This window comes from Stylophora pistillata, chromosome 13, assembly GCF_964205215.1.
Source record: "Stylophora pistillata chromosome 13, jaStyPist1.2, whole genome shotgun sequence".
Taxonomy (NCBI): Eukaryota; Metazoa; Cnidaria; class Anthozoa; order Scleractinia; family Pocilloporidae; genus Stylophora; species Stylophora pistillata.
Genome location: NC_142531.1, coordinates 12934485 through 12953810, shown reverse-complemented (window position 1 = coordinate 12953810; position 19326 = coordinate 12934485). Strand labels below are relative to the sequence as shown.

At 40.2% G+C, this 19326-nt stretch overlaps 1 protein-coding gene and 1 long non-coding RNA gene across 2 annotated transcripts; both read left to right on the top strand.

The window, feature by feature from the left end:
* Positions 1-159: 159 nt before the first annotated feature.
* Positions 160-3602, top strand: LOC148717721 (uncharacterized). The gene is made up of 3 exons (XM_088744165.1): positions 160-486; positions 1758-1906; positions 2997-3602. Exons 1-3 carry the CDS (start codon positions 163-165, stop codon positions 3388-3390), a joined length of 867 nt encoding a protein of 288 aa, XP_088600291.1. The 5' UTR covers positions 160-162; the 3' UTR covers positions 3391-3602.
* Positions 3603-15033: 11431 nt separating this feature from the next.
* LOC148717720 (uncharacterized) lies at positions 15034-16224 on the top strand. Its single transcript, XR_015994584.1, has 3 exons — positions 15034-15152; positions 15488-15686; positions 16163-16224. It is a non-coding gene; the product is annotated as an uncharacterized LOC148717720 (long non-coding RNA).
* Positions 16225-19326: the final 3102 nt, after the last annotated feature.

Below are 19326 nucleotides of genomic sequence, written 5' to 3'. Positions count from 1 at the left end.
TCAGTCATGCAATAAGTCGTTCATTCTCTCAGACACAAATAAGTTATTGGATATGAACAGCTCGTTAGTTAGGTACCCAGTCAATTATCAAAATAGATCAAACTTGGGTTAAACGTTACATTTTCTTACAAGTCCTGACTGTCAATATTCTACAGAACTTCCATGTCAGAATCCGAGTGGTCTGATTCACAAGATGAGACTGCAGGAGCTGAAAGGATTCTGGAGGTGATGGCCGTGCCATACAAGGATGCACCTCACGCAATGGGAGACGCCGATTACATCGTCAATGAAGAAGATGATGAAGAGGAAGAGGAGCCTGAAATCAAACAACCTGCAATCGAAACTGCCCCAACTGAACTGGAGAGACGAGATAAGAGGGCATCGGAGAATTTTTCTGAGCTAATAGAAACACAATCGAAGGCAGGAAAACTGAATAAAGACGTGGTTTACTTAAACATAGCATCAATGAAGAGCGGTGACATCTTTGTAAGTAAAAGAAAACTAATTTAGACAGAAAAACTTTTCATTTTAAATATTGCTGCACATCACCAATGGCTACCTCATTACCATACATCGAGTCCTCAAGATTTGATGAAGTATTTAAAAAATCCTTCCGCGACTTCTCCATTTCTTGTATTTCATTTTTGGTTTGTACCTTGTAGCTACCAGCAAGTTATCATACTTAGAAGACAGTGACGACAGTTTTTCCTCAATATTTTGAAGACGTTCATTTACAGTCGCAATCTGCGATTGAAGTTGCACTTTAACCGCTTCAAATTCAGTCTTAATAGCGGGAAAAAACTATTTTCCCCACAGCTCTCTCAGATGTCTTACGATTCCAAGGGCTCGTTGCCCTTTACCATAATTCATTAACTAAACGTTCCCCGCTTCCTTTCTTACGTAAACATTTACAAGAGCAGGAGCTCTTGGAAACGTGGCCGTCCGTCATCTTGGACCACGTAGTTCACACTTTGCGAAAACTATATCCTTCGTCAACGATGTAGGTCATGTATTAAGCTTTTTTAAGGGAAGGAGTGCTTTATAGTAAGACATGTTGGTCCATAAAAATGAGCACTTCGTTCGAAACAGCTAGAAACAAAGTCAGCTTGATTGCCTTTCGGCTATCGATTAACTGATGTTACGATGAAGAAGTCTAGTTGCTTCGATTATTACCAGGTGACTTGTATGTGGCTAGAGGTGGCCTGAATGAGTACAATACGCACATAGATGTCTTCCAGTAGAAACTAATCTTACAAGTACACATTTTCGCTCAGACAACTGTGACTAATTTTGGTTTTCCATGGTTTCCGCTGTCTGAAATAACGTACACTGTTCTAACTATTTATGCTGCATAGCATACAAAAATTTAATGCTGATGGAAAATGTTTTCATACTCAATGGATAAATTTCCAATTGAATGCTCTCCTTTCTCGCATAGTAAGCGTTGGTGATCTGTTACATGAGTTCTTTAGTAGGTGCGCCCTACACTGACATTTATGACCCAAAAAAAAACTCACTGTCTTAGGTAATAGGTCCATGAACTATACCAAATTTGGTCATGTCCGTTTTATCCTAGACCTAGTTTCAAAAACAAAAATCCTCTTTCGCGTTTTTAATCCTTGTGATTGAGGATTTTCGTACGAATTAATGAAGCGCTTTAAATTCCAAGTAATCTTAATTTCTTAGTCAAAACCTTTACAACACATCCAAGCTCTGAAAGTAGAAATTAATGCGTTGCACAATGATTCTTTTTGCAGGATGTCTCTGGGGTTCTTAGGCCGACGGGGCGAATGCTGATGCTCGTCAGCAAAGGGGCAGTTATGTTAAGAATTAAACGGGATGACTTTTTCCGCTATTCTTCTAAGTCAACATTAAGGGTGGCCAGAAAAATGGTCCAGGAGCTAGAGTGAGTATCGATATTTTTGTGATGAAATTAGAAGTTGTTGATGGAATATGTTGGCCTGATGCTTTTTTGCCCTCTTTAAGCCTGTACAAATTAATTTGTTTGTTTTGTTATTTTTTCCAAAAGTGCAGGGATGATGACAACTTCATTATCAGTTTTCAGTTCGAACTATTTTCTGTATGGTCACCGTCAGCTTAAAAGATAGACTGCGGACTGCGGATGATATGTAGATTTAGCCAAGCCTAAAAGCGGAGCTTCCGTTTGTTTATTTTCGATCCGGCCCTTCACTTTATTAGAACTCCTCACTGGCTGTTAGAGAGTTTATGCAAGGGAATTTAAGGTTAACGCTGAAACGTCAACTTTAGCCATTCTTTGCGTTTGTCAATTTACGATATCAACTCAGTTGATAAAACAGAATTATCCTCACATCTACTAAGCCCTCCCTCATGTAATGCCTTACCGTGTTCCCTCAGAACGCTGCACTGAAGTTCGGCAATCGAGTATGCGTTCTTCATCATCTCTCGGTGTTTCTTGGCGCAAACGAATGGGATTTCCAAGTAACACCTCCAATCGCGCATGCTCTCCCTTTCTCTTCTACTTACGCGATAGCTAGATTTCTACTCGAAATGCAGTCGGCCACGCATGTTAAAAGTAGCATCTTGTGCGGTCGCACGGTCGAACACCAAGCAAATTTTCTCGGCTTGATAGGTTACCGCCATTTTTATAAGTATATGTCCTCGCTGCACACGCTTCCCGTAAGCTCACTATCATGAATGTAAATCATGGATCGAGTTTTACGGATTATAGATAAAATAACTAACGGTAGGATCCGAGGACGACAAGTTACTGGATTTCGAAGTTTAGACTTACAAAATTTTGTCTTCTCATGTTAGTGAGAAAATTCATATTTTGGCGAAAAAAGTGGTGCCCTGCGTTTTCCACTCAGACGCCGGGGTTTCCATCAGACCCCGTGTTTTTCACACCCCGCGACCCCGTGCCCGAGGACTCCGGCCCCCGCGTTTTCCATCTAGCCAAAGTTTTGTACCCATTGTGACTTATAGGAAGTCTGACTTAAATTTTATCCCAATTTCAGTTATCCTTCTGAGGAAATTATCTATCGCTCTTACAACGAACGTTGTGCGTGGGAACAAGTGAAAAACACACACCTACATTCTACTATGAACAGCATACAGGAGAGATTTATACGCCATTTTAAAACATTCAAACGAGGCACGCCTGAGGCAAAGAAACTGTTGACTCCACCTCGATTTTCTCGCGGTCAATCGAGCAAGGAAGAGTTTGATCAATATCTGTCATTTGTATATGACAGCCACAAGGTTCCAGATGATTTCTTTCAATCAGCTTCATCTCCATTTGTGACGAAGTCGACTAACAAGCATTTGACTAGTAGCGAATTTAGAACAATTACCTCTGGTGTGAATACAGGACATCCCAATACATCAAGAAAAGTTACTTTCAGTCTTTAGGCGGTCCGACTCTTGCATGCAGAAAGCCTCTACTCGACAACAACAGCTACCACTACGTGAACTAAACTGTGATCTCCTACATTTATGTCTTCTTCTCTTGGTGAAATGTGTAGAAGTATGAAATTAAACCTTTGTCACTATTTTCGTCGATTTCAAGGTCAATAGTCGAGCTTTGTTTGCAAAAGCGCCAAAATAAATAGGAATCAGACTAGTTTGTGTCGGGAAAAATTTTAGCCACGCAGGATCGCCAATTTATTGTCTAAAAATTAATCCTTAGATAATTAGTTATGAACGATTTTAAATGTTTTAAGCTCTAAACAAAAAGGGGGGAAGGAAGGAAGGAGGAAGATCAAATTTCCTGAGAGTGTCAGGTCTGAATATAAATAAGACGAACTCGCCAAACACGCCACATCTTATACTGATGGCCGGAGTAATTTTCCATCACCGAATGATCTATTGTTATCAAAGTCACCAGATAGTCTTTAGATTATTGCTCAATCAATTCCTGATGTTATGACCCTCTCCCAATTATGTTTTGACCCTTATACATCATATGCTAGTTAAATATAAAAGAAAATGTAGGAGGCATAAACTTTATTTAAATAAGTTATTTTTTGTCAAAAATCATACCGTCAAAACTTATTACTCTTGCGCAAAGAACAGTCTGTTGTTATTGAAGTTACCAGATAGTCTTGTGATTATTGCTCAGTCAATGTCGGACGCTATGATCCTGTCCCTTTTAACGATTGGCCCTTCAGTACTCCCTGCCTTTCCTCAGTGACGTATTGTCTTAGTTAAATATTAACAAGATAGAAGGCATAAACTTATTTATTTGGGGATATAAATTTATTTATTACCTGCAAGAAACACATGCATACTCTTATCGTCAGCATCTTTCCACATTGAAGAAAATTAAAAAGAGCAGAACATTAAAAGCTAAAACAAAGAACTGGAGAGAAAACCGAAAAAATCTGCCGCAGCTCTGCAACTGGCAATGAAATAAGCAAAGCCCTGTCTATTCTTGGGTTTCAGGTGACGTCACAAGCTTTGCTGAAGTTAGTGTCCGCCATGTTGGTGTCCCTCGGGTGTCAAAGTTATGAATAATTAGTCGATTTCTATAGTGAAACCCTCTCTCTTATCGCCGTATTATTTCGCCAACTACATGAATATCCAGAAAGAAAAAAGCGATAAAAGTATCTGGCATTCATCTTAAGGTATCGCAGTGCTCTCTGAGTATGCCGAAAGCTTAGAGAGTTGGAAGGAAAGATGTTTGCAAAGATCTCGGTCATCGGGGTTGACCCTGCAAGCATACCAGCCGAGAAGTTCAGTCCAAAATGCTTGCCTCCTGTGGAAGCGTCGGACTTGCTGAGTTACCTCGTTCTTGAGACCAGCTTCTACACCAAGAAGCAGTTCAAGGCGTTCAAAAGTCTAGAGGCGTTTAATCAAATGGTGTCGGGATTTGTAACCTCAGTTGTAGGCAAAGTAATCGCCGGCAAGTATGTCGTGAGAGCACGAGTTTGGCATTCACAGCATATGAATGATCCTTTAGTGAACATTTGGGTCATTTCCGAAAACGATGGGACTATTTTGTCAGCCCATTGCTTGGGATGCAAAGCTGGACTGGCTGAGTCATGCTCACATATCGCGAGTGTTTTATTTTATGTTAGAGGCAACTACTAGAAAACATGGCAAGCTCGCTGGGTGTCACGAAAACTCAGACACCGAAAACTCAGATCCCTCGAAGTGTTCTCCAAGCTTCCGAAGTGCTCCATAATTCGATAGTGCATAGCATAAAGCATGAACCAATTGTTTTATAACCGGTGGAATAATGCAACAAATCCGACGCGAAAGACGGACAAGAGTGATTCTTCAGTGAAGAAGAGTGATTCTTCAGTGAAGCGAATCATGACGGCGCTGATGCCGAGTCTTCTTTCCCGTTGTTTTTCTCTTTCTGCCTCATTTAAGAACTCTAGCCCAAGGGTCGCAAAATTGTCTTCGTTTTGGGACTGGTGGGCCGAGTCTCAGTTTGTATCCATTATTATCGCGAAATATTTAAGAATTTTAACAGAACGACAACAAGGATCTGTGCGACGAAGTACAAAAAGGTAAACAAACGTCCCTTTCGGCTCGTCAAAATCACGCCACATTTTAATACTTTGGTGTTGGAGCGAGCGCATTTGATCCAGTTAACTGTGAATGAAAAGTTCAAAATTAACGGGAAAAATGGAGGAAATCTAAGCTAAATGAAGTCTTGTGTCACTCTAAAATGTTTTAATACTCAACCATCGGACGATTTTGCGTAACGTGCAACTTGCGGCCTTGTTTTTGCTGCTTCAGTTGGATCAAGACCCAAAAGATAAAAATGCACGCGCCATTACCAGGAGTGATCATGAGTCGAGTTTATCTCTTGAATTTTCGAGGGGTCTGAGTTTTCGGGGTCTGAGGTCTGAGGTCTGAGTTTTCGGGGTGTGACGGGAGTTTTCGTGACACCCCAAGCTTGCTTGCATTCAGGTAAAATGCTCATGGATTTTGCCGACATATGTCAATGAAGTGCCGTATGCGAGGGCTAAAGACATCGATTTCTCATCGGCTAAGAAGCTTAAAGAAAAGCTCGACCAAAAAATCGAGGATCTACAACAGCCCCAAGCCTCGAACCATACAACAACTTCTAGTTCCTCCTGTTCTTCCCCTTGATTTGTAATGATCTTAGGTATAGCACATTAGATCATATATATTTAATGAATTTTTCGCTATAGAAATAATAAAATTATTAATTTATTATACGAAAAAATCCTTAGTCTTTATGCTTTCCACTTTTACTCGAACAGCCAACAACAATGCATAAAACCATCCCTACTTTCTCACATGAACCCTTCGTTAAATACGGTTTGTTTACGCTCGAGGGACACCAAGATGGCGGATAGTAACCGTTGCTAAGGTATTGGTCACGTGGGTGAAACCCAAGGATAAGAGTAGACGCCCAATACCCCGCCCAGAAATAAGGTACAGCCTTAGCCAGCTACAATCAAGAAATCAGTGCCGCAACTACTAACTACTGGAAAAGCGTAGAAACACGCTCAAGATTCATTTTTCTCACCTACACCACTCCCCTGGACTTTTTCCAAAGGACCCTAAATGCTCACTGGCTGATATCCCTATCCATGTAGAGTAAGGGGGAAAGCTGTGTTGAAGAAGCCCGCTTCAACACGTTTTTTCTAGCTGGAATGTTTTCCCTGGGTTTGTCCAGTGATAGATCATATACAGCAAGATGTGGTAAGAACATCGGTGACACCCTCGGTTGCACCTTGTATTCCCCTTTTTTGTTCTTACGCATTTTTGATGACATCTGTGATCTGTTATTGAACAGCAGGACAATATGGAATTTATTTTTTAAGTATATTTTCTTCTTTTTCAAGCGTTGCATGTTGCAATTACTTTAAAGCACTTTCCTTGCCCACCAAAACTTTTTATCTGTATCCCGTATGTAACTTCTGTACAACCATTAAGGTATCACACATTAAAATGAAGACATTGATAAATAGGCATGGGTGCTGGTTCAGCAACTCTGCTGATACTAACTTACCTGGTCTGAGCGGCGCGATGCTGTAAATCAACATTGCACAATGTGGATCAGACCCTGACTCTTAAACATAATGCGATAGAATGGGTTCCCTCTCTAGGGCTAGCTTCTGATGTCATGTGAGATTCCTGCCTAGAAAACTTCCTCACGCGTAGAAGAGTTTTTTCCTCACCCAAATGCCCCATGCAAAGATGTTTCAGGTATTCTGCTCTCTCTCTCCAACGGTTCGAATGCTATCGCATCGCAATAGGCCTCGACGAAAAAGATGACAAGATCCAGATGGATGGAAATGCAAACGAGATTCTGAAAAGTTTTCTTCTCGCAGAAAGGTCACAAACCTATGACAGAGTGAAATCACGCTTCGAAACACACTTCGAGGGTCGTGCGAATATTATTTTTGAACGAGCAAGATTCAACAAACAAAAACTAGAATCAGTGATTGATTTTATCGAAACCCCTACGAACTCTCACAAAATTGTCAGATTTGGTTCGATTAAAGAATAATTAACACATGATCGTATTGTTGTTGGAATTCGCAACGCCTCGTTGTCTCAGAAGCTAATGCAAGATGACAGACTCACGCTAGGAAAAAGTTGTCAAAGAAGCCAAGTCATGTAGATCTGAGCTTGTGGAGAACATCACAAAATCTGGCTTGTCGCCTTAACACAAGTGACGTGCCTAAAATGTTCAACACCAGGACTTTACGCGACAGTTTGTAAAAGCAAGAATGTTCCTTCATTTTATCGATATGAAGAAGAAATACAGGGTAAAACCTCTGATTCAGAGGATTGCTATTTCCTCGTATCGATCAGTTGCGACAAAAGCTAAACGAAATGGTCTGTAAATGTATTACTTGGATAGGCAAACGATAAGTTCAAAATCGATACAGGCGCCGACGTAAATGTTATTTCTGAGTCCGTGTACTTACAAATGAGAATAGGCAAACTTTGAAAGGCCTCGCGTATTTCGCGTATTTGAAAGGCCTCGCGTATTTCGCGTATGTGTATTTGGTCCTTCACGAAAAATTTTCCGTCAAAGGAATTGTGAAAGGAAATTTGACGACCGCAGATTCTCTACGATGATAGCGTAAGGATTGAACGAGTTGTCAAACAAATTCCCAAATCTGTTTAAAGGTTTTGGAGAATTAGAGGGAGAATTTAGTATCAAACTAAAAGCTTGGTTTAACCACCATATGCATCGTCAACGCCAAGACGAGTAGCTTTACCTATAATGAAAAAAGTCAAACAAGACCTGGAGCAAATGGAAAACCTAAGATTCATCTCTAAAGTGGACATACCAACCGATGTGCAGGAATGGTTGTTGTGCCTAAATCAGACGGAAGAATTAGCATATGTGTGGATCTCTTGAAGCTTAACGAGAACGTTTTCGTCTGCCTCACAGACAGTTCACCCCTGCCTGACCAGTAGAGACTAGGAGTCATCAGGTTGCAGTTGAAGAGTTACTCCGCCTGGACCAAAGGAGGTCACACAGAGCCAGTGATAAAGCTCGTGTGAGGTCAGATTTGATCTGCTCTAATACATAGTTTTTGTTGCTTTCCTCCCCATGTTCGCTTTTCATGAAGTCATGTACTTCCTTGGTCATTCATTGCTTTCATGCCATGTAATCCATGGAGGATCTGACTCGTATTCTTCTGGAATTTCTCAGAACCAGAACCGGTCCCGAAGGGCAACACGTTAAAGCCAAAATGACCCCATGAAGTGATGAATGTTGTGAGTAATCTTGATTCCCACGCTAGCTTTGTCTACCCGAATCCTCAGTTCGCGACAAAGAACACTCTAGAGCCTGCCAATCTTCTGTGCGTAGTGTCTACTGCTGGAAGTGGGTGGCTCTCTCCCTTGACGTGCTCATTAAGCTTGCTTAGATCGACGCAATCCTGACCTTGCCATTGCTTTTAGGGGTCACCAGCATGGGAGCGCACCAATGAGCGGGTTGGTTAACTCTAGACAGGACACCTGCCTCCGACATCTTCTCTAACTCCTTTTTTTGTTTTCTGAGACGAGGGGAAGGGTACTTTCCTTGAAACTGACCCTTGGAAAGGTTTGACGTCTTCTTTGAGTTTCCTACAGTAACTTTCCTTCGTGACACTTAGTCCCTCGAGCAACCTGGGAACTTGTCTGCTACTTTACTGTTTACACTACTCAGGCTTTCAACTCCACTTATCAGCTTTAGAAGTTCAGCAAACGTCGCTCCGAATCTTCTAATACATACCCTTGTTCCTTCCCAATCTTGTCTTGCACTTGCATCCCTACTATGAAAGATCCTAAACAGCTCAGTTTCTGTTTACACGGACCTCTGGTGGCCCTGCTTAGTTATGGAGCTGGTTGCATACTGTAAAAAAGGTTAAGTGGAGTTACTGTTACATCCGCACCGGTTTCCACTTAGAACTCTTTAACAATACCTCATGTAAACTAACACAACACAGAGATCCTGGTTTTGTTCATTTCCCCCCAAATTTATAGGTTTAGTTGTATCTTACACTTTCATTGTTCTGGTATTGCAAGTCATGGTGAACACATTTCTCCTATATTTCATGGGAGAAAAAGATGATGCTCCGCAGCAAATTGATATTGAATTGCGAGACCCGTATATCACTCGCCTTTTTGCAGATAGGACCCACAGGCTACAAGGGGGTGTGGCTCTATATGTAAAAGATTCCATCAAATTCTCAATTCTACGGGAGTATGAGTTCCCTGACCCCGAGGGCCCTGAGGTTTTATGGGCCAAGATCACGCCCAACCGATTGCCTCGATTGCCTCATCATTGGTACAGTATACCATCCTCCACCACCTGCCAAAGATGAGCCCCTCCTTGATTACATGATGGATTCTCTCTCTAGGATAGAGAGTGATATCCCTGGCGCAGGTATAATTCTCGCTGGCGACTGGAACAGGGCAAATGTTTCACCAGTTATTAAGCAGTTCCGCCTCACGCAAGTCGTTCATATTCCAACAAGAGGGGATCGTACACTTGACAGAGTGTTAACTAATCTTACAGAACACTACGAGAAACCTTCTCCATTCCCGCCATTCGGACTATCCGATCATTGTACTGTTGGTTTGTTTCCAAAAATTAGATCGAAGGCCAATATTCCTGCAAACAGAACGGTTACTACACGTGCTGTTAACGCTGAGTCCAAACAGGCTTTTGGTCGTTATATGACGGGGGTCGACTGGTCATTAATCGACACTATAGATAGCGTCCAAGAACAGTATGCTCACTTCAGTCACCTAATTCACATAGGGTTAGATTCTATCCTTCCCAGAAAGCGCGTTAAGTTCCACCGAAACGACGCACCATGGATTTCACCCAAACTCAAGGCACTTATAGCACACCGTCAAAGAGCATATTACCGAGACAACAAACCATCGTTCCACTACTACCGGAACAAAGTAAACAGGGAACGGAAGCTCTTCAAACCATCTTATTACAACACTAAAGTCAGCGTTTTGACCGAAAACAATTCTAAAATGTGGTGGTCCGAATGTAGGCGGTTATGTGGAATGAACAAAACATCTACAAGTGTCGCAAATCAGCTCCTAGCAAGTAAACCAACTACCTCAATCAACCTTAAGATCTTGGCTAATGAAATCAATACAGCTCTGCTAGAACCTCAAGCTTCGTTTGACCCACTTTTAGATAATATCGAAACTGTGAGCACTGAGGGTTTTAAACCTCCCATTATTTCACTGGAAGCTACCTTCAAATGCCTTAGTTCGGTCATCTCCTCCAAAGCTGGGAGCCCAGATAATATCCCAAACTGGGTCTTGCGTGACTTCGCTCCTGAGCTCGCTCAACCCCTTCGTTGTATCATCAATTCCTCTATTAGTCAAGGCACTTTACCGGACATTTGTAAAATGTGCAAACATCACCCCTCTTCCCAAAACAAAGATAGTTGAGGATGTGGCGAAAGATTTGAGACCTATTTCATTGACACCAACGTTGTCCAGAATTGCCGAACACTACGTCGTCCATGAACATGTGAAACCAGCACTTCTGAAACGCCTGGAACCCGATCAATTTGGGTGTATTCCAGGATCCTCCACTGCGCATGCATTAATAAATCTGATGCACAATTGGGCGCAAGCAACAGACGGAACGGGGAACACCGTGCAGATCTTTGCGTTGGACTATAGAAAAGCCTTCGATCTGATAGATCACAGCCTCTTGCTATCGAAACTCTCGACCTACAACATCAACCCTTACACAATTAATTGGTTTTTCTTAAAGATAGGAAACAAAGGGTCAAACTTGCACATGATTGTCTCTCAGAGTGGGGATCGGTCCGAGCAGGAGTACCGCAGGGAACAAAATTGGGACCGTGGCTTTTCTTGGTTATGATAAACGATTTGAAAGTACCATCAGCCAGTGATTGTATAAAATATGCAGATGACACGACAGTGTATGAAATCATAAGCAAGGGTGGTCCTAGCAATGCTCAGTCTATGATAAACGAAGTAGCTACCTGGTCAACACTCAACTCGTTTCAACTCCATCCGAAAAAATGTAATGAGCTAAGAGTTTCCTTTGTGCGCTCCCCTCCTTCCTACGATCTCATAGAAATTAATGGCTCTAAGGTTAGTGCCGTTAGTGTCGTCAAATTACTGGGTGTGTATTTTCAAGACAACCTCAAGTGGAACACTCACGTTACTGAGACGATTAAAAAGGCCGCTAAGCGCCTTTCCCTTTTAACTCAGTTAAAGCGAGCTAGGTACCATCACCAGAATTAGTAAATTTTTATGTTGCTTGTATTCAATCTGTCTTACTTTATGGATGTCAGGTCTACCATTATAGTCTCCCCAATTATTTGAGCTTAAGTTTAGAGCGTTTCCAAAAGAGAGCCTTGAAAATTATATGCGGTTATGATAATCATTATAGAGAAGTGCTTCAGATGGCAGAGCTGAAAACCCTAAGGGATCGGAGAGAAGACCTTTGCTTAAAATTCTTTAACAACATCGTCTCCAATCCCTTGGATTGTTTGTACTACTTACTGCCTTTCGATAACCGAGATCAACTTATGGAGTTACGACTACGCAGACCATTTAGAGTTTCCTTTAAAACAAATCGGTTCAGAGATACTTTCATTCCAGCAAGCACAAGACATTTTAACTAACATTTATTACGTATATGAGAACGATCCTTCGCAGTAAAGCACTATTTGAGCAATAGTGAAAATCAGACCTGAAAAAAATTTCAGGCCTGTACGGGACTCGAACCACTGACCTCTGCGATACTAGTGCAGCGCTCTACCAATTGAGCTAACAAGCCAACTGGGAGCAGGCCATCAAATTAATTCGATATAAACCCGTAGATGATAAATCAAACATATTTTTTCAGGTCTGATTTTCACTATTGCTCAAATAGTGCTTTACTGCGAAGGATCGTTCTCATATACGTCTCATAACCGCAGTTCACACATATGTTTCATATGTTTGTTGTTGTTTGATTTATCATCTACGGGTTTATATCGAATTAATTTGATGGCCTGCTCCCAGTTGGCTTGTTAGCTCAATTGGTAGAGCGCTGCACTAGTATCGCAGAGGTCAGTGGTTCGAGTCCCGTACAGGCCTGAAATTTTTTTCAGGTCTGATTTTCACTATTGCTCAAATAGTGCTTTACCGCGAAGGATCGTTCTCATATACGTCTCATAACCGCAGTTCACACATATGTTTCATATGTTTGTTGTTGTTTGATTTATCATCTACGGGTTTATATCGAATTAATTTGATGGCCTGCTCCCAGTTGGCTTGTTAGCTCAATTGGTAGAGCGCTACACTAGTATCGCAGAGGTCAGTGGTTCGAGTCCCGTACAGGCCTGAAATTTTTTTTCAGGTCTGATTTTCACTATTGCTCAAATAGTGCTTTACTGCGAAGGATCGTTCTCATATACGTCTCATAACCGCAGTTCACACATATGTTTTATATGTTTGTTGTTGTTTGATTTATCATCTACGGGTTTATATCGAATTAATTTGATGGCCTGCTCCCAGTTGGCTTGTTAGCTCAATTGGTAGAGCGCTGCACTAGTATCGCAGAGGTCAGTGGTTCGAGTCCCGTACAGGCCTGAAATTTTTTTTTTTCAGGTCTGATTTTCACTATTGCTCAAATAGTGCTTTACTGCGAAGGATCGTTCTCATATACGTCTCATAACCGCAGTTCACACATATGTTTCATATGTTTGTTGTTGTTTGATTTATCATCTACGGGTTTATATCGAATTAATTTGATGGCCTGCTCCCAGTTGGCTTGTTAGCTCAATTGGTAGAGCGCTGCACTAGTATCGCAGAGGTCAGTGGTTCGAGTCCCGTACAGGCCTGAAATTTTTTTTTTTCAGGTCTGATTTTCACTATTGCTCAAATAGTGCTTTACTGCGAAGGATCGTTCTCATATACGTCTCATAACCGCAGTTCACACATATGTTTCATATGTTTGTTGTTGTTTAACATTTATTACAATTGCATATGTAAATTAGTTCCCTTTTAGGTTTGATTTTATTATATAGTTCTATTACATAATTTGTACACCTTTGCAACTCAACTTGCAGCTGCTATTAAGGTATTCTTCTCAATAAACGTCTATCTATCTACATCTAGCGCGTATAGATATCTATAGGCTTACTAATGATTTTGAAATTAAATATTTTCAAACTTCTCTTTATTTTTACAACATTCGACCGTACTGCAGATAGAAAATGAAAAAGTGGCCGTGACGCCCTAAGTATTATTATTTGTGGGTCACGCTTAAATGCGTCCATGATCCACGTTTGGCAGCTGAATATTAAGAGTAATGAAATAATAAATATCTGCAAGCTGAGCGCTTTAAACCCAATGAGAAAAATCGTCTTCCAAAATGATACGATCGAAAATTGAATAAACAACAGTGACCACAACAGCGGCCGACAGTGATGGTAGTTAGAGGAGCACCTCATACTTTGCATTAGATAAGGTAAGTGTTAGGCTGCATGCTGCTCTTATAGATGCCTAACGTTTCTCACGACTATGCTTTTGAAATTCTAAAATATCTTGTAATTGAAATAATAATGCATTTAAATTTAAGCATTTCGCTCATCCTCTAGAAGGGACTATACCTCTCATTACTCATCGCATTTAAAGTTAAACCTATTTCAAATGAGTAAAAAAAACAGAGAGGAACTTGAAAGGAAAAGTCCAAATGGAAATTATAAGGAACCAAGAAAATCAGGAATCCAGAAAACGGCCATTGGTCTCAAGTAAGAGAGGGAAAATTTTATTTCTCAACAATTTTGATTCTGCAGCCTCCACTTTCAATTGTGATAAGGAATACTCTGATGCCTCGGCGTGCAAATATAAATTAGTACGACCCATTGAAAAATCCGAATTTCAAGTATCGGTTTCCTATCTTTTCAGTTCACTTCCGATACCGCCCCAAGGAAATTTGCTATTAGCCACAGTGGTGCACTCAGAACCTCAGCGGAAAGGAAAGAAGGAAAGTTTTTAAACCGAAAACGTCTGTGTTTAAGAACGCTTCTCAAACAGGAGAAAATGGATTTAAAATTGAAGCTTAAAATTCCAGGAGCGTGGATTGAAGCCTGAATCCGTACAATTTAGGTGAACCTACTTTTGTGAGAACACAATCAAATTATAGAATTACCTAGTGATAAACACAAGTTTGAATGATAATAAAATGATAAGAGATTTTCCCCTGGATCGCAGTGATTATGTCAATTACTAAAATGCGCTCAAATCCAGTTCATATCCATACCAGAATTACCTCTTGAAAATTGAACTTTTTTAAAACTGGTTAATTTTTCCTTATCTAGGTAAATAGGTAGGATTTCTAATTTAAAACTCGACATAACTATGATTTAACTCGTTAATGACGATTAATATTTCAGTGTGAACACCAATATCAGGAAAGAAGTTCTACCTTTGTAAAACACCGTTTAATGTAGGTTCATCTTTTTATTGATTATAAAATTAATTTCCGATGCAACAAAATCAAGTGAAGTATGAAATTAAATGTGCCAACCTTAACTCATAGTAAACAGTTTGAAAAATTTGGCAACGGAAAAAGAAAAGATGACAAAGAAAATTATAGCGAAAAGGAATGGGTATAAAATCACGCAGGAATGATTTTTTCGGCAACATTACACATTTAACATTTTGAAGATAGTCTCGCTTTGAAGGTAGGTTACTGAACACTTACGTAGATTTAAAACAGCGCTTAAAAGTGATCCAGAATAACTGCTACTGCCAAAGCTCTACTTAGAGACACTTTCGTTAGTTCACTACTCTCCGTACGGTTATATTGACAAACTCCCATATTCTCAAGTCCTTCTCTTAAGTCTGTATTTAGAACTGGCATTTCCATGGCTATCATCTCCGATTCCGAGGCTAGGCTGGGCTCTCCCCTACATGTAGTTGGGAACTTCAGTTGTTCTTCTTATTATCCATGCAATCCATAATGTGGTCCATTCGCGTTCTTCTCAATGACTATTTTGCTGGACTTAATTTCTCATAGTTCACAATGAAAAACATCAATAAGCAAGTCACTTGCCTAATTTTCTTCGCTTTGTGTACCTTGATGGCGAGGAAAATAGTGGTGGGAAATTTCAGCCTTGGACGAGAAATTAAAAAATCTATCGACCAGGGGCCATCATTGAACCTGTTGAGAGGCTTTCCAGGCGAATCAGTGCTCAGGAAAATACAACGTACATCAGGTACAATAAATATATTTTATCTTGCGTTTCATTTATTGCTTGAAAGGTCGTGGAAATTCCTGAAGGACGAAGTTTGAGTTAAATTTTTTTGTCTAAACTCTGCTCATGCCCTGAATGCCTCGCTTCAGCTCGATTGTCGGTCTAAGCGACAAAAAAACCTGCTGAGTCCTAATCTGAGTGACGCAATTAATAAATTTTGCTTTCTCCTGTTCTTGACTTGAATCAGCGGTGGAGATGTAGCTCTCTCCAATTAAACTTCACTTTCAGTGAAATGCAGGGAAGTAAAAGATTAATCATGATATCAAATTTTTAACGCTAAATTTTAATACAAAACTATAGGATCCTCCAGTGAGTTCGCAGTGTTTATATAGTCTAGATACACCAGTTGACTTGGGACGGGAAGGATATGGGCGGTTTAAGGTTAGGGAACAAGTCTTGTACATGAGCACTAATCTAAATGTCAGTTGTATCCTCAGAGTACCAATTCAGCAGAACGTTTGATTATAAATTGTCCTTGTGCTCATTTGATGTGAAGAGGTAGCCAGAGGGCACGAGCAAGTACGTTGCAGAAAGGATCAGTTGCTCAGATGATTTGCTGAACCCGAGATAGTGTTGGCCAAAGATAACAAATATTGTCAACGCAAATATTATCCTGTAAATTAACTTAGATATATTCAAAAGCGCCAGACTGTTGAGAATAAAGTTGAAGGTGAGCGTATTAACAGACTTGAATAAGCCATGGTGGATTATGACGAAAGTAAAGGTTACAGTTAAATAAGTCAAAGGTCATACATTTTGCCACGGATAGTCTTGATTAATTTGCAGTCCATAGTGTACCATTTTAAGAATTGTTTTGTGTGAAGCATAATTCGGTGTAGGTGGATTTCTCTTCCATTGCTGAGGTTGTTTTTACACTGAATACCAGGAAGGGGAGAGCGTGAAATATTTCGCAAATGAATGACTCGTATTGCGTTTGCAGCGAAACAACCGCTCGCAGAACTGATTATTTTACATGTTAATTATCATACTACCCTTTCAACACAAAGCAAGTCGCCACGCTAATTTTTGGAAGGCCAAATGTGAAAACCATCCCTATTTCGAGCATTTCGCAGCTGATTTCCGTTAGGTTAACCGACGTTTTCATTAGTGTAGTTGATTTTTTTCTTTTGTCTTGGAGGCAGGGTGATCCGCTGATTACAACGTCCTAATTAACAAAGATTTTGAAATGGTACTAAATATTATTGAATCCTGAAGGGAAGCTTATGAGGTGAAATGGGTAGAATCTCGATGATATTAGCCACCATCGAAAACAACGGGAGGAATTTTCGTAACCTTTTTAGGCGTATTTTGTATCGAAGTAATCAGTAACGAAGATGAGATCTTTTACCGTAATTTCCCTTTGTTATGACGAAAAAAAAGCACGTCTCAGTATTCCAAGCTTTGCGTGTCCTCGTTCAGGCAACTTTTGAAAAACTGCATCAACTTCCCCAAGGACCAATGCAACACCTTTTTCCTCACGATTCAAATTTTCTTGTTGCTTTTATAAAGTTACTTCAATTACTGACCAATCTTTTTTGTTGCTGGTTTTTGCTCTTGTTGTTGTTTTGTAGCTGCCGTGGAATGCTAATTCAACACAGCGTGACTCGATTCCGTCGAACGAAATATCACAATCACGTCTCCTTGAAACTCTAATTGATCCAAAAAATAAAGACCTCCGATATGACAGGCCTCCGGCCTGTGATATCGGAAGTTTGATATTTAATTACATAATAATTTTCTTTTGTCTTCAGCTTCTCTAATTTTGGTCTCAAAAAAAAGCTCTAGCATCCGGTAAAGGTTCTACTGGGATGTCGTATTATTTAAAACAATTTCCTCACATTTAATACGTGTGTTGCGATGTAGTACTGTACCGTTTCGCAGCATTTCTGAACATTTTTAACTGTTCAGAAACTAGTAACTCACCTATTGGATGAGGTTGAAAATATCATGAATTATTAATACCAAGTTCTGAGTTATCTGCGGAAACCGAGGATGAGGCAGATAACACAGACACGAAGTATATCATGCGGATATCAAGCACTATCCGAATTCAAGAATTGTTTTATCATATCTTTTTTAAGCAATCTGCAATCTCTCTTAGTTAAAGAAAAGTTTTAGGACACCTAGTTCACGGACTAGGGGCTTGGAAACAAAAAAAATCTTGAACCCAACACGATAAATAATAAGGAAATTTCTCAGTCAATATTTTGTCAACCGCAATTTGTTCTCAGATAAAGGGTTTGTGCATTAATCTGTTCCTTCATTCCACATGGGTGATGGTTATATTCGGCTGTTCACAAAACTAATGAATACAGCGTACGAATAATGTGTACTTTAATTAATGATTATTGTGTGTCCGCCTCTCACTCCTTCTCAGGAGCATAGTCCATCAACAGTCTCTCTCCATAGCTCCCTGTCCTGTGCATCCTTCTCTAACTGATACCAACTCTTGCCTATTGATCTCTGTTTCTCAAGAACGTCTCCAGGTGTTCCATTGATGACCTCTCTTTCGCCTTCCTTGAGGCGTTCCCTTGAGGAGTTCAAAGCTTGCCTGATGATGGTACAAGATAGATAGATAGGTAGATAGATAGATATGTTTAATCAACACTTTTGCAGGCAGAGCTGAACCACAGTGGGGGTCAGAAAATTATACACACAATATGACAATGATATAAATAACAGTTATAATATTTCAGTAATTTCTCATGTATGAATAATATAAATAACCCTTAATAAATAATTTTTCGACAACATGTGAAAAATTTATGGAGAAAAATTTATTGGTACAGCTGCGAATCTATCTGTCCTAACTCTGGGTCTCTCTACACGGAGACAATCCCCTGAGCAAAGATTGTAACTACGAGGATGTATATACCCCTAGGAGCTTATAACTTGAAACTCTATCTATTTCATCACCTAGAATTCAAGAAAGTTGACAATCATCTCTATGCAATTCTTGGGATAAGCGCATACAAGAAGGCTTCCGCAGGGTATGACGATACCATTTTCCATTTTATTTTAGGATAGCTTCCTCCACTGACGTTTGCCCATATCTTTGTCATAGGTCGATGTTATTCAAGGCTTTTGAGGCTTTTGTCTAAAAGATAGGAATGCACACGGCGGTGGGCTTCTGATCTATGCAAAAAGTGATATCTGCTTCACTGAAATCAAACAGGGACTCTCATCTGGTAGCTGGTCCAGCGTTAGGACCGGGAATCACTGCCTCTTAAAGTTAAATTGGCAAGGACTCGGATCGCTATTGTTACTGTCTACAGGCCACCCTCTGTACCGAAATTGCACCGAAAACATGAGCTTTCTGTGCTCTTTGAAGGAGTAACTGCACAGACGGGTGAAGTCATTGTTGCTGGAGATTTTAATCCTGAGATTTTAATCTTGTACTGATGGATTCTTCTAAACAAGGTTTATATTCAAAGGTATATATTCGAGGTATTTATAATAGATGCGAAAAGGTGTCGAGTAACTGACGATCTCTCAATTTTAACTGTAGACGGGTGGTCTTAATGGTAGCTGCTTTGAAAGCTCCCAATGTGTGGTTAATACTTATTTAAGGTAGAGTATTAATTTGTAATAGTTCGGAGCT